The 16349-nt window shown below is 45.7% G+C and overlaps 1 protein-coding gene across 50 annotated transcripts; it reads left to right on the forward strand.

Moving 5' to 3' along the window:
* Positions 1–10899: 10899 nt before the first annotated feature.
* On the forward strand, positions 10900–14577 carry LOC127908447 (uncharacterized). Of its 50 annotated transcripts, none has more exons than XM_052466894.1 (7): positions 11849–11956; positions 12375–12998; positions 13085–13318; positions 13559–13753; positions 14011–14088; positions 14128–14244; positions 14405–14524. In XM_052466894.1, the coding sequence occupies exons 1-7, from the start codon at positions 11870–11872 to the stop codon at positions 14522–14524; spliced, it is 1455 nt and encodes a 484-aa protein (XP_052322854.1). In that variant the 5' UTR covers positions 11849–11869. The 50 variants fall into 50 exon arrangements, with proteins under 50 accessions (XP_052322875.1, XP_052322883.1, XP_052322869.1 ...); XM_052466908.1 differs by having other exon boundaries at positions 12375–12842; positions 12921–12998; positions 14011–14244; XM_052466907.1 differs by having other exon boundaries at positions 12375–12803; positions 12882–12998; positions 14011–14244.
* Positions 14578–16349: the final 1772 nt, after the last annotated feature.

Here is a 16349-nt window from a genome sequence, read left to right on the forward strand (position 1 = left end):
ACACAGTCCAGTTCATAGTGAATGATGACAGGCCCTACTGTCTGGGTACAGTCCAGTTCATAGTGAATGATGACAGGCCCTACTGTCTGGGAACAGTCCAGTTCATAGTGAATGATGGCAGGCCCTACTGTCTGGGAACACACAGTCCAGTTCATAGTGAATGATGACAGGCCCTACTGTCTGGAAACACACAGTCCAGTTCATAGTGAATGATGACAGGCCCTACTGTCTGGGAACACACAGTCCAGTTCATAGTGAATGATGACAGGCCCTACTGTCTGGGAACAGTCCAGTTCATAGTGAATGATGACAGGCCCTACTGTCTGGGAACACACAGTCCAGTTCATAGTGAATGATGACAGGCCCTACTGTCTGGGAACACACAGTCCAGTTCATAGTGAATGATGACAGGCCCTACTGTCAGGGAACAGTCCAGTTCATAGTGAATGATGACAGGCCCTACTGTCTGGGAACACACAGTCCAGTTCATAGTGAATGATGTCAGGCCCTACTGTCTGGGAACAGTCCAGTTCATAGTGAAGGATGACAGGCCCTACTGTCTGGAAACACACAGTCCAGTTCATAGTGAATGATGACAGGCCCTACTGTCTGGGAACAAACAGTCCAGTTCATAGTGAATGATGGCAGGCCCTACTGTCTGGGAACAGTCCAGTTCATAGTGAATGATGGCAGGCCCTACTGTCTGGGAACACACAGTCCAGTTCATAGTGAATGATGTCAGGCCCTACTGTCTGGGAACAGTCCAGTTCATAGTGAATGATGACAGGCCCTACTGTCTGGAAACACACAGTCCAGTTCATAGTGAATGATGACAGGCCCTACTGTCTGGGAACAAACAGTCCAGTTCATAGTGAATGATGGCAGGCCCTACTGTCTGGGAACAGTCCAGTTCATAGTGAATGATGGCAGGCCCTACTGTCTGGAAACAGCCTAGTTCATAGTGAATGATGACAGGCCCTACTGTCTGGGAACAGTCCAGTTCATAGTGAATGATGGCAGGCCCTACTGTCTGGGAACACACAGTCCAGTTCATAGTGAATGATGGCAGGCCCTACTGTCTGGGAACACACAGTCCAGTTCATAGTGAATGATGGCAGGCCCTACTGTCTGGGAACACACAGTCCAGTTCATAGTGAATGATGGCAGGCCCTACTGTCTGGGAACAGTCCAGTTCATAGTGAATGATGGCAGGCCCTACTGTCTGGAAACAGCCTAGTTCATAGTGAATGATGACAGGCCCTACTGTCTGGGAACAGTCCAGTTCATAGTGAATGATGGCAGGCCCTACTGTCTGGGAACACACAGTCCAGTTCAAAGTGAATGATGGCAGGCCCTACTGTCTGGAAACACACAGTCCAGTTCATAGTGAATGATGGCAGGCCCTACTGTCTGGGAACACACAGTCCAGTTCAAAGTGAATGATGGCAGGTCCTTCTGTCTGGAAACAGCCTAGTTCATAGTGAATGATGACAGGCCCTACTGTCTGGAAACACACAGTCCAGTTCATAGTGAATGATGACAGGCCCTACTGTCTGGGAACAGTCCAGTTCATAGTGAATGATGGCAGGCCCTACTGTCTGGGAACACACAGTCCAGTTCATAGTGAATGATGACAGGCCCTACTGTCTGTAAACACACAGTCCAGTTCATAGTGAATGATGACAGGCCCTACTGCCTGTAAACACACAGTCCAGTTCATAGTGAATGATGGCAGGTTTGTGTGGCAAATTACTTATTTGCACATAGGCCTACTTTTGCTCTGATTGGCTATGGCGCACCGGTCTGTGTCTACTGCAGTAGAGTCTGGTCCAGAGGTGCGTTCAGTTTGCAGTAGAGTCTGGTCCAGAGGTGCGTTCAGTTTGCAGTAGAGTCTGGTCCAGAGGTGCGTTCAGTTTGCAGTAGAGTCTGGTCCAGAGGTGCTCAGTTTGCAGTATCCAGAGGTGCGTTCAGTTTGCAGTAGAGTCTGGTCCAGAGGTGCGTTCAGTTTGCAGTAGAGTCTGGTCCAGAGGTGCGTTCAGTTTGCAGTAGAGTCTGGTCCAGAGGTGCGTTTTCTGGTCCAGAGGTGCTACTTTGCAGTAGAGTCTGGTCCAGAGGTGCGTTCAGTTTGCAGTAGAGTCTGGTCCAGAGGTGCTTCAGTTTAGTAGAGTCTGGTCCAGAGGTGCGTTCAGTTTGCAGTAGAGTCTGGTCCAGAGGTGCGTTCAGTTTGCAGTAGAGTCTGGTCCAGAGGTGCGTTCAGTTTGCAGTAGAGTCTGGTCCAGAGGTGCGTTCAGTTTGCAGTAGAGTCTGGTCCAGAGGTGCGTTCAGTTTGCAGTAGAGTCTGGTCCAGAGGTGCGTTCAGTTTGCAGTAGAGTCTGGTCCAGAGGTGCGTTCAGTTTGCAGTAGAGTCTGGTCCAGAGGTGCGTTCAGTTTGCTATGTTGCGGAACTGTTTGTGCTGAATGACACGTTCCCCCCATCAAATGACTAAACAGACTTTAAGGTATTTTAACTCCCGTTTGGTGGGCGTGGCAAGGTGTGGCTTCAGGTAATGAGTGACGTATTTAAAGGGGAAGTGGCCATGCTGACAGCGTCCCCACAACCCAACTCTGGTCATTCAGTACCGCTTCCGTTCGATTGAGGTAATGAGTGACGTATTTAAAGGGAAGTGGCCATGCTGACAGCGTCCCCACAACCCAACCCTGGTCATTCAGTACCGCTTCCGTTCGATTGAACGTCCCAGAACGTAAAAACGTAGCTGGACAAGACAGACAACGTTTTTAAACTTTTTTTATTAGGTTTTATATACTGCAGTTTCTATGAAATGTCCAAACACACGGCCACTTTCCCACTCTATATTGCTATAGAATCATCCCCCAAATTCTATTAAAGTATGAAAACGATCATAGGTAAGATGTCACTTCTCAGAAAGTGTATTCTTCTTCCTGGATGGGTGTGTATGATTTCATGTGGCTAAAACGCTGTCAGTTCCACTTTAAAGTCATCTGCTATTGAGCTCCTCTAAAGCATGACAAAATGTCATATTCAATAGTTTTATTTTTCTGTATTTTCATTACAAATTATACATCATTCAAAATGTGCCAGAATATAAAGAGGGTTAAAAGAACACCAACCAAACTCAATTTAACTCATTAAGTAAATAACTCAGAAGTGCTTAAACATTTATGGTTCTATGGTTCTGTAGAAGGTTCTAGGTGGTTCTAAGGATTGTTCTGCTGGATGGACTGTTGGATCTGCCTCTTCATCCACGTGTCTCATCAATTATCTCTTTATACTTCTTCTAAAGGCGAACCCCACCTTCCCCAGAGTTGGTCCCGACCTTCCCTGGGCCTCCAGCCCTGCCCTTCCCTGCTTGGGAGGAGAGAAGAGAGGTGCTAGCGGGACCAACTGGACTGGCCAGTACTGAGAGGAGGTAGGGGGGTTAGGACTAGGGCTGAGAGGTGGATGGGGTTAGGGCTAAGAGGTGGAGGGGTTAGGGCTGGGAGGTGGAGGGGGTTAGGACTAGGGCTGAGAGGTGGAGGGGGTTAGGACTTGGTGATAAGGGAATGTATATGTTTAAAGTAATGACTAAAGAATTCCACCCTGAAACGTAATTAACTGTGTGAAATGTGTTAGGATTATTAAACTATAATCCAATAATATATGTTAATATTTCCACAGCTACTTATAAATATTAATATTCCTACACCTACTTATCAATATGAATATTTCTACACCTACTTATCAATATGAATATTTCTACACCTACTTATCAATATGAATATTTCCACAGCTACTTATTAATATTACTATTTCTACAGCTACTTATTAATATTAATATTTCCACAGCTACTTATTAATATTCAAATTTCTACAGCTACTTATCAATATGAATATTTCTACAGCTACTTATCAATATGAATATTTCTACAGCTACTTATCAATATGAATATTTCTACAGCTACTTATTAATATTAATATTTCTACAGCTACTTATTAATATTAATATTTCTACAGCTACTTATTCATATTTCTACAGCTACTTATTCAATATTTCTACAGCTACTTATTAATATTAATATTTCTACAGCTACTTATCAATATGAATATTTATACAGCTACTTATCAATATGAATATTTATACAGTTAATATGAATATTTCTACAGCTACTTATCAATATGAATATTTATACAGCTACTTATCAATATGAATATTTCTACAGTTAATATGAATATTTCTACAGCTACTTATCAATATGAATATTTCTACAGTTAATATGAATATTTCTACAGCTACTTATCAATATGAATATTTCTACAGCTACTTATCAATATGAATATTTCTACAGTTAATATGAATATTTCTACAGCTACTTATCAATATGAATATTTATACATCTACTTATCATATGAATAGTTCTTTAGCTAGTTATTTTCTCTGTTGTCCCGGTTGTGTTGGTTGTGCTCTGGACAAAACACAGAGGTTAGAGTTAGGGTTGGAGATACTTTCTATTTTATTAGGATCCTTATTATCTGTTTCAAAAGCAGCGGCTACTCTTCCTGGGGTCCACACCAAACATGAAACATGACATAATACAGAACATTAATAGACAAGAACAGCTCAAAGACAGAACTACATACATTCAAACATGGCGCGCGTAGCCTACATATCAATACATACACACAAACTATCTAGGTCAGATAGAGGAGAGGCGTTGTGCCGGGATGTTTTGCTTTGTCTGTTTTCTGAAACCAGGTTTGCTGTTCATTTGAGCAATATGAGATGGAACGGTAGATCTCGTACAACGCTGTGTACTACTCCCTTCACAGAACAGCGCAAACTGGCTCTATAACCAGAATAGAAAGACGAGTGGGAGGCCCCGGTGCCCAACTGAGCCAGACGACACGTACATTAGAGTGTCTAGTTTGAGAAACAGACGCCTCACAAGTCCTCAACTGGCAGCTTCATTAAATAGTAACCGCAAAACACCAGTCTCAACTTCTTCAACAGTGAAGAGGCGAATCCGGGATGCTGACCTTCTAGGCAGAGTTGCAAAGAAAAAGCCATATCTCAGACTGGCCAATAAAAATAAAAGATTAAGATGGGCAAATGAACAGAAAGAAAAACAAGGACATTTCTAAGTGACCCCAAATGTTTTAACGATAGTTTAAGTTTTCTCAACAACAGGTTATGGTCAATAATATCAAAGGCTGCACTGAAATCTAACAGTACAGCTCCCACAATCTTCTTACTATGAATTTCTTTCAACCAATCATCAGTCATTTGTGTCAGTGCAGTACATGTTGAGCGCCCTTCTCTATAAACATGCTGAAAGTCTGTTGTTCATTTGTTTGCAGGGAAACGGTTGGAGCGAGCGGTCGCATTCGCACTTCGCTCTGCAGGTTGTATAACTTTTTATAACTTTTTCATTACATTTCATTATAGTACAACGGTTGATTTGTCTAATCTTAGCAATTCTTCTTAGCTAGCTACATAGCCGTCCTTGTATCAGAGATAATTGCATAATTATCGTATTTCGTCGCCCTAACGTAGCCTTCACTGCTATTCGCCCAGGAGCTAGCTAACGCACACAGATTAGCATCACTGTAGTGCTATTCACTCAACTGTACGACTTGATTAGTTCAGTGTTAGCTAGCTACATAGCTGTCTTTGTTTCAAGATAATTGTGTAGTTTAGTGTGTGTAGCCTTGGAGTGATTATCTTAATTCACTGAGGTTCGCTAGCCAGCTATTTGTCGTCCTTAACGTAGGAGACTCTGCTAGCTAGCCAACAGCTAACTGCTAACAGCTAGCCAACGTCTGCTGTTTTGAATTCAACAACCCGGTCAGGTGGTTTCACATTTTCGTTTCATTGCAGTGCAGCGGTTTGATTTGTTTGATCGTGGCTAGCTGCATAGCCGTCTTTGTTTCAAAGATAATTGTGTAGTCTAGACCGATTCCCTAGGTTAGCTAGCCAGCTAGCCCCGAATAACAGCACTGTAGCACTATTACACTCAACGGAACGACTTGATTAGTGTAGTGTCAACAACGCAGCTACTGCCAGCTAGCCTACTTTAGCAGTACTGTATCATTTTAATCATTTTAGTCAATAAGATTCTTGCTACGTAAGCTTAACTTTCTGAACATTCGAGACGTGTAGTCCGCTTGTCATTCCAATTTCCTTGCATTAGCGTAGCCTTTTTCTGTAGCCTGTCAACTATGTGTCTGTCTATCCCTGTTCTCTCCTCTCTGCACAGACCATACAAACGCTCCACACCGCGTGGCCGCGACCACCCTAATCTGGTGGTCCCAGCGCGTACGACCCACGTGGAGTTCCAGGTCTCTGGTAGCCTCTGGAACTGCCAATCTGCGGCCAACAAGGCAGAGTTCATCTCAGCCTATGCCTCCCTCCAGTCCCTTGACTTCTTGGCACTGACGGAAACATGGATCACCACAGATAACACTGCTACTCCTACTGCTCTCTCCTCGTCCGCCCACGTGTTCTCGCACACCCCGAGAGCTTCTGGTCAGCGGGGTGGTGGCACCGGGATCCTCATCTCTCCCAAGTGGTCTTTCTCTCTTTCTCCCCTTACCCATCTGTCTATTGCCTCCTTTGAATTCCATGCTGTCACAGTTACCAGCCCTTTCAAGCTTAACATCCTTATCATTTATCGCCCTCCAGGTTCCTCGAGAGTTCATCAATGAGCTTGATGCCTTGATAAGCTCCTTTCCTGAGGACGGCTCACCTCTCACAGTTCTGGGCGACTTTAACCTCCCCACGTCTACCTTTGACTCATTCCTCTCTGCCTCCTTCTTTCCACTCCTCTCCTCTTTGACCTCACCCTCTCACCTTCCCCCTACTCACAAGGCAGGCAATACGCTTGACCTCATCTTTACTAGATGCTGTTCTTCCACTAACCTCATTGCAACTCCCCTCCAAGTCTCCGACCACTACCTTGTATCCTTTTCCCTCTCGCTCTCATCCAACACTTCCCACACTGCCCCTACTCGGATGGTATCGCGCCGTCCCAATCTTCGCTCTCTCTCCCCCGCTACTCTCTCCTCTTCCATCCTATCTTCTCTTCCCTCTGCTCAAACTTTCTCCAACCTATCTCCTGATTCTGCCTCCTCAACCCTCCTCTCCTCCCTTACTGCATCCTTTGACTCCCTATGTCCCCTATCCTCCAGGCCGGCTCGGTCCTCCCTCCCGCTCCGTGGCTCGACGACTCATTGCGAGCTCACAGAACAGGGCTCCGGGCAGCCGAGCGGAAATGGAGGAAAACTCGCCTCCTGCGGACCTGGCATCCTTTCACTCCCTCCTCTCTACATTTTCCTCCTCTGTCTCTGCTGCTAAAGCCACTTTCTACCATTCTAAATTCCAAGCATCTGCCTCTAACCCTAGGAAGCTCTTTGCCACCTTCTCCTCCCTCCTGAATCCTCCCCTCCCTCCCTCCCTCTCTGCAGATGACTTCGTCAACCATTTTGAAAAGAAGGTCGATGACATCCGATCCTCGTTTGCTAAGTCAAACGACACCGCTGGTTCTGCTCACACTGCCCTACCCTATGCTCTGACCTCTTTCTCCCCTCTCTCCAGATGAAATCTCGTTGACGGCCGGCCGCCCAACAACCTGCCCGCTTGACCCTATCCCCTCCTCTCTTCTCCAGACCATTTCCGGAGACCTTCTCCTTACCTTACCTCGCTCATCAACTCATCCCTGACCGCTGGCTACGTCCCTCCCGTCTTCAAGAGAGCGAGAGTTGCACCCCTTCTGAAAAAACCTACACTCGATCCCTCCGATGTCAACAACTACAGACCAGTATCCCTTCTCTCTTTTCTCTCCAAAACTCTTGAGCGTGCCGCCCTTGGCCAGCTCTACCGCTATCTCTCTCAGAATGACCTTCTTGATCCAAATCAGTCAGGTTTCAAGACTAGTCATTCAACTGAGACTGCTCTTCTCTGTATCACGGAGGCGCTCCGCACTGCTAAAGCTAACTCTCTCTCCTCTGCTCTCATCCTTCTAGACCTATCGGCTGCCTTCGATACTGTGAACCATCAGATCCTCCTCTCCACCCTCTCCGAGTTGGGCATCTCCGGCGCGGCCCACGCTTGGATTGCGTCCTACCTGACAGGTCGCTCCTACCAGGTGGCGTGGCGAGAATCTGTCTCCTCACCACGCGCTCTCACCACTGGTGTCCCCCAGGGCTCTGTTCTAGGCCCTCTCTTATTCTCGCTATACACCAAGTCACTTGGCTCTGTCATAACCTCACATGGTCTCTCCTATCATTGCTATGCAGACGACACACAATTAATCTTCCTTTCCCCCTTCTGATGACCAGGTGGCGAATCGCATCTCTGCATGTCTGGCAGACATATCAGTGTGGATGACGGATCACCACCTCAAGCTGAACCTCAGCAAGACGGAGCTCCTCTTCCTCCCGGGGAAGGACTGCCCGTTCCATGATCTCGCCATCACGGTTGACAACTCCATTGTGTCCTCCTCCCAGAGCGCTAAGAACCTTGGCGTGATCCTGGACAACACCCTGACGTTCTCAACTAACATCAAGGCGGTGTCCCGTTCCTGTAGGTTCATGCTCTACAACATCCGCAGAGTACGACCCTGCCTCACACAGGAAGCGGCGCAGGTCCTAATCCAGGCACTTGTCATCTCCCGTCTTGATTACTGCAACTCGCTGTTGGCTGGGCTCCTGCCTGTGCCATTAAACCCTACAACTCATCCAGAACGCCGCAGCCCGTCTGGTGTTCAACCTTCCCAAGTTCTCTCACGTCACCCCGCTCCTCCGCTCTCTCCACTGGCTTCCAGTTGAAGCTCGCATCCGCTACAAGACCATGGTGCTCGCCTCCGGAGCTGTGAGGGGAACGGCACCTCAGTACCTCCAGGCTCTGATCAGGCCCTACACCCAAACAAGGGCACTGCGTTCATCCACCTCTGGCCTGCTCGCCTCCCTACCACTGAGGAAGTACAGTTCCCGCTCAGCCCAGTCAAAACTGTTCGCTGCTCTGGCCCCCAATGGTGGAACAAACTCCTCACGACGCCAGGACAGCGGAGTCAATCACCACCTTCCGGAGACACCTGAAACCCCACCTCTTCAAGGAATACCTAGGATAGGGTAAGTAAGGGTAAGTAATCCTTCTCACCCCTCTCTCCCCCAACAAGATTTAGATGCAAGTGGCTGTTCCACTGGTTGTCATAAGGTGTATGCACCAATTTGTAAGTCGCTCTGGATAAGAGCGTCTGCTAAATGACTTAAATGTAAATGTAATGTAAATGTAAATAGCATTGTTTTTGGTCAACACACTTTTTTCCAACAGTTTGATAGGTCTGCTGTTAGAACCAGTAAAGGCCGCTTTACCACTCTTGGGTAGTGGAATTACTTTGGCTTCCTCCAGGCCTGAGGACAAAGACTTCCCTCTATGCTCAGATTAAAGATATGACATATAGGAGTGGCTATAGAGTCAGCTACCATCCTCAGTAGCTTTCCTTCTAAGTTGTCAATGCCAGGAGATGAATAAGCCATCTGTCTCGATGAAAGATGGAGTGGAATTTGTCTGTCTGCCCATAATTTCATTTAAGGTTTTTTATATCATAATCTGCTCATCTATCACTCCAGTGTTAATGCTAAATTGTAATTATTTTCACCTCTATGGCCTGTTTATTACCTTCCTCCCTCTTCTACATTTCCACACACTGGACATAGATTTTTCTATAGTGTTATTGACTGTGCGTTTGTTTGTGTGTAACTCTGTGTTGTTGTTTGTGTCACACTGCTTTGCTTTATCTTGGCCAGGTCGCAGAGAGAACATGCTTCCTACAAGGCTCTCCCCGCCCTCCCTTTGGCAAATCAGATCACGCCTCCATTCTGCTCCTCCCCACCTATAGGCAGAAACTTAAACAGGAAGCCCCCATGGTAAGGACTGTTAAACGTTGATCTGACCAATCGAAATCTATGCTTCAAGATGTTTTCATCACGCAGACTTGAAAATATTCCATGTCGCCTCTGGGAATAGTGTCAATGTACACACTGACTCTGTGACTGGGTTCGTCAAGAAGTACATAGAGGATGTTGTTCCCACTGTGACGATTACAACTTATCCCAACCAGAAACTGTGAATAGATGGCACCATTTAACCACAGCAAGATAACTGGGGACAAGGACGAGAACAAATAATCTAGCCATGCCCTCCGTAAAGCAATCAAACACACTCCTTCCGGCCCAGACGGCATCCCAAGCCGTGTCCTCAGAACATGTGCAGACCAGCTGGCTGGAGTGTTTTATGGACATATTCGATCTCTCCTTATCGCAGTCTGTTGTTCCCACTTGCTTCAAAATGTCAATCGTTGTTCTTGTACCAAAGCAAGCGAAGGTAACGGAACGAAAAGACTATCGCAACGTAGCACTCACTCCTGTCATCATGAAGTACTTTGAGAGGCTAGTTAAGGATCATATCACCTCCACCTTACCGAACAGATCCACAGACGATGTGATCACCATCGCACTGCACACGGCTCAGTCCCACCTGGACAAGAGGAATACCTGTGTAAGAATGCTGTTCATTAACAACCCTGGGTCTAAACCCCTCCCTGTGCAACTGGGTCCTAACCTTATGACATGGCACAGGTTACAAGGAGTATATACAGGGATATGACATGGCACAGGTTACAGTGGAGTATATCCCTATTCATATGACATGGCACAGGTCTACAATGGACAAGTTTGCTGGGATATGACAGTGACCTGATTACAGGTGACAGCCTACAGGGAGGGAGGGCACAGGTTACAGTGGAGTATATACAGGGATATGACAGGACAGTTACAGTGGAGTCTCCAGGGATATGACATGGCACAAATATTTGGGACAGGTTACAGTGGATATGACATGCACAGGTTACAGTGGAGTATATACAGGGATATGACATGACACAGGTTACAGTGGAGTATATACAGGGATATGACATGGCACAGGTTACAGTGGAGTATATACAGGGATATGACATGGCACAGGTTACAGTGGAGTATATACAGGGATATGACATGGCACAGGTTACAGTGGAGTATATACAGGGATATGACATGGCACAGGTTACAGTGGAGTATATACAGGGATATGACATGGCACAGGTTACAGTGGAGTATATACAGGGATATGACATGGCACAGGTTACAGTGGAGTATATACAGGGATATGACATGGCACAGGTTACAGTGGAGTATATACAGGGATATGACATGGCACAGGTTACAGTGGACAGTATATACAGGGATATGACATGGCACAGGTTACAGTGGAGTATATACAGGGATATGACATGGCACAGGTTACAGTGGGTTAGTATATACAGGGATATGACATGGCACAGGTTACAGTGGACATGGCACAGGTTACAGTGGAGTATATACAGGATATGACATGGCACAGGTTACAGTGGAGTATATACAGGGATATGACATGGCACAGGTTACAGTGGAGTATATACAGGGATATGACATGGCACAGGTTACAGTGGAGTATATACAGGGATATGACATGGCACAGGTTACAGGGATGGGCACAGGTTATGGAGTATATAGGGATATGACATGACACAGGTTACAGTGGACAGGTATATACAGGGATATGACATGGCACAGGTTACAGTGGAGTATATACAGGGATATGACATGGCACAGGTTACAGTGGAGTATATACAGGGATATGACATGGCACAGGTTACAGTGGAGTATATACAGGGATATGACATGGCACAGGTTACAGTGGAGTATATACAGGGATATGACATGACACAGGTTACAGTGGAGTATATACAGGGATATGACATGGCACAGGTTACAGTGGAGTATATACAGGGATATGACATGGCACAGGTTACAGTGGAGTATATACAGGGATATGACATGGCACAGGTTACAGTGGAGTATATACAGGGATATGACATGACACAGGTTACAGTGGAGTATATACAGGGATACAGGGATATGACATGGCACAGGTTACAGTGGAGTATATACAGGGATATGACATGGCACAGGTTATACAGTGGATATGACATATATACATGGCACAGGGATATGATATGACATGGCACAGGTTACAGTGGAGTATATACAGGGATATGACATGGCACAGGTTACAGTGGAGTATATACAGGGATATGACATGGCACAGGTTACAGTGGAGTATATACAGGGATATGACATGGCACAGGTTACAGTGGAGTATATACAGGGATATGACATGGCACAGGTTACAGTGGAGTATATACAGGGATATGACATGGCACAGGTTACAGTGGAGTATATACAGGGATATGACATGGCACAGGTTACAGTGGAGTATATACAGGGATATGACATGGCACAGGTTACAGTGGAGTATATACAGGGATATGACATGGCACAGGTTACAGTGGAGTATATACAGGGATATGACATGGCACAGGTTACAGTGGAGTATATACAGGGATATGACATGACACAGGTTACAGTGGAGTATATACAGGGATATGACATGGCACAGGTTACAGTGGAGTATATACAGGGATATGACATGACACAGGTTACAGTGGAGTATATACAGGGATATGACATGGCACAGGTTACAGTGGAGTATATACAGGGATATGACATGGCACAGGTTACAGTGGAGTATATACAGGGATATGACATGACACAGGTTACAGTGGAGTATATACAGGGATATGACATGGCACAGGTTACAGTGGAGTATATACAGGGATATGACATGGCACAGGTTACAGTGGAGTATATACAGGGATATGACATGACACAGGTTACAGTGGAGTATATACAGGGATATGACATGACACAGGTTACAGTGGAGTATATACAGGGATATGACATGGCACAGGTTACAGTGGAGTATATACAGGGATATGACATGGCACAGGTTACAGTGGAGTATATACAGGGATATGACATGACACAGGTTACAGTGGAGTATATACAGGGATATGACATGGCACAGGTTACAGTGGAGTATATACAGGGATATGACATGGCACAGGTTACAGTGGTACAGTGGAGTATATACAGGGATATGACATGGCACAGGTTACAGTGGAGTATATACAGGGATATGACATGGCACAGGTTACAGTGGAGTATATACAGGGATATGACATGGCACAGGTTACAGTGGAGTATATACAGGGATATGACATGGCACAGGTTACAGTGGAGTATATACAGGGATATGACATGGCACAGGTTACAGTGGAGTATATACAGGGATATGACATGGCACAGGTTACAGTGGAGTATATACAGGGATATGACATGACACAGGTTACAGTGGAGTATATACAGGGATATGACATGGCACAGGTTACAGTGGAGTATATACAGGGATATGACATGGCACAGGTTACAGTGGACAGTATATACAGGGATATGACATGGCACAGGTTACAGTGGAGTATATACAGGGATATGACATGGCACAGGTTACAGTGGAGTATATACAGGGATATGACATGGCACAGGTTACAGTGGAGTGGATATACAGGGATATGACAGGTGGCACAGGTTACAGTGGAGTATATACAGGGATATGACATGGCACAGGTTACAGTGGAGTATATACAGGGATATGACATGGCACAGGTTACAGTGGAGTATATACAGGGATATGACATGGCACAGGTTACAGTGGAGTATATACAGGGATATGACATGACACAGGTTACAGTGGAGTATATACAGGGATATGACATGGCACAGGTTACAGTGGAGTATATACAGGGATATGACATGGCACAGGTTACAGGGATATACAGTATGGACATGACACATTGAACAGGGATATATACAGGGATATGACACAGGTTTACAGTGGAGTATATACAGGGATATGACATGGCACAGGTTACAGTGGAGTATATACAGGGATATGACATGGCACAGGTTACAGTGGAGTATATACAGGGATATGACATGGCACAGGTTACAGGAGTATATACAGATATGACATGGCACAGGTTACAGTGGAGTATATACAGGGATATGACATGGCACAGGTTACAGTGGAGTATATACAGGGATATGACATGACACAGGTTACAGTGGAGTATATACAGGGATATGACATGGCACAGGTTACAGTGGAGTATATACAGGGATATGACATGGCACAGGTTACAGTGGAGTATATACAGGGATATGACATGACACAGGTTACAGTGGAGTATATACAGGGATATGACATGGCACAGGTTACAGTGGAGTATATACAGGGATATGACATGGCTTGGTTACAGTGGAGTATATACAGGGATATGACATGACACAGGTTACAGTGGAGTATATACAGGGATATGACATGACACAGGTTACAGTGGATATGTATTATAGTAGGGATATGACATGACACAGGTTACAGTGGAGTATATACAGGGATATGACATGACACAGGTTACAGTGGAGTATATACAGGGATATGACATGGCACAGGTTACAGTGGAGTATATACAGGGATATGACATGGCATTGTAACGTGTACTATTGAACTGACAGTGTGTAACAACCCCCCACAGGCTCCTCCCTCACGTCCCACTACTAGCTCCGGATTGGCTACACCAGATAATGTGATTTAACTAAAGATAGTTGGTATCCATTACTGGGAGTTAGAGGAGAGGTACTGTTTGCACAAAGCGTTTTCAACCAACCATAGTGATACTGTCTTTTTGTCCTTGATTCGTGGAGAAACAGGTGTCTCATAAAACGTCTGTGTCCAGTTGCAGAGGGGTCAGTTTTAAATGTTGCGTTATTTAAATAAATACTTGTTTTCTAAATTCAAACGGACCCCCTGCTGAGGAGAGGAAACAGGCCTGTTGATTGGATGAGTGAAGGAGAGGAGGCAGGCTTGTTGATTGGATGAGGGGAGGAAGGGAGACAGACCTGTTGATTGGATGAGAGGAGGAGGGAGACAGACCTGTTGATTGGATGAGGGGAGGAAGGGAGACAGACCTGTTGATTGGATGAGGGGAGGATGGGAGACAGACCTGTTGATTGGATGAGGGGAGGAGAGGAGACAGGCTTGTTGATTGGATGAGGGGAGGAAGGGAGACAGGCTTGTTGATTGGATGAGAGAAGGAGAGGAGACAGGCTTGTTGATTGGATGAGAGGAGGAGAGGAGACAGACCTGTTGATTGGATGATTCTTCTGTTCTGCATGTTTAATCATCGTCACTCTCCCTCTGAAAGGCTCTGTTACAGGAGACTGCAGAAGCAGAACTGCTCATTGGATGATACTTCTGCCTGTACATGTCCATCTGAATGGCACTTAGTTTCATCACAGCCTGTCAGCACTGAGGGTCCTGTGTGAATGGAGGTTCAGGCCAGAGCATGTTGCTGTCAGCCTGTTGGTTTAACAGTCTGCTGCTCCATCTCCTCACTAGATCTGTCACCTAGGGATTTCACAACATACTACTCCTCCACATTCCTCAGTCTCTCTCTGCCGTAAAACCGTGTTCTCAGTGAGAGCACGACATTCAGCGTGGGAATGTGGGTTCAAATGTATCTCATTCACCTCATTGTTTTCTTGATGAACTGTGTGTATATCGTGTCTATTTGTAGAGGCAGGTAGCTTAGTGGTTAGAGAGGCAGTTAGCTTAGTGGTTAGAGGCAGGTAGCTTAGTGGTTAGAGAGGCAGGTAGCTTAGTGGTTAGAGAGGCAGGTAGCTTAGTGGTTAGAGAGGCAGGTAGTTTAGTGGTTAGAGAGGCAGGTAGCTTAGTGGTTAGAGAGGCAGGTAGCTTAGTGGTTAGAGAGGCAGGTAGCTTAGTGGTTAGAGAGGCAGGTAGCTTAGTGGTTAGAGAGGCAGGTAGCTTAGTGGTTAGAGAGGCAGGTAGCTTAGTGGTTAGAGAGGCAGGTAGCTTAGTGGTTAGAGAGGCAGGTAGCTTAGTGGTTAGAGAGGCAGGTAGCTTAGTAATATATAATAATAATAATAATAATATATGCCATTTTGCTGACGCTTTTATCCAAAGCGACTTACAGTCATGTGTGCATACATTCTACGTATGGGTGGTCCCGGGAATCGAACCCACTACCCTGGCGTTACAAGCGCCATGCTCTACCAACTGAGCCACAGAAGGACCAATAGTGGTTAGAGAGGCAGGTAGTTTAGTGGTTAGAAAGGCAGGTAGCTTAGTGGTTAGAGATGCAGGTAGCTTAGTGGTTAGAGAGGCAGGTAGCCTAGTGGTTAGAGAGGCAGGTAGCTTAGTGGTTAGAGAGGCAGGTAGCTTAGTGGTTAGAGAGGCAGGTAGCTTAGTGGTTAGAGAGGCAGGTAGCTTAGTGGTTAGAGAGGCAGGTACCTTAGTGGT

This window comes from Oncorhynchus keta, chromosome 17 (assembly GCF_023373465.1).
Source record: "Oncorhynchus keta strain PuntledgeMale-10-30-2019 chromosome 17, Oket_V2, whole genome shotgun sequence".
NCBI lineage: Eukaryota > Metazoa > Chordata > Actinopteri > Salmoniformes > Salmonidae > Oncorhynchus > Oncorhynchus keta.

Bases quoted from the DNA above. Each gene is read 5' to 3' on its own strand.
- LOC127908447 (XM_052466888.1), top strand. From the start codon at position 11,870: ATGGCACAGGTTACAGTGGAGTATATACAGGGATATGACATGGCACAG. The intron at 12,999-13,084 runs GTTACAGTGGAG...GACATGGCACAG, and splicing joins AGGGATATGACATGGCACAG to GTTACAGTGGAGTATATACA. The intron at 13,319-13,558 runs GTTACAGTGGAG...CAGGTGGCACAG, and splicing joins AGGGATATGACATGACACAG to GTTACAGTGGAGTATATACA.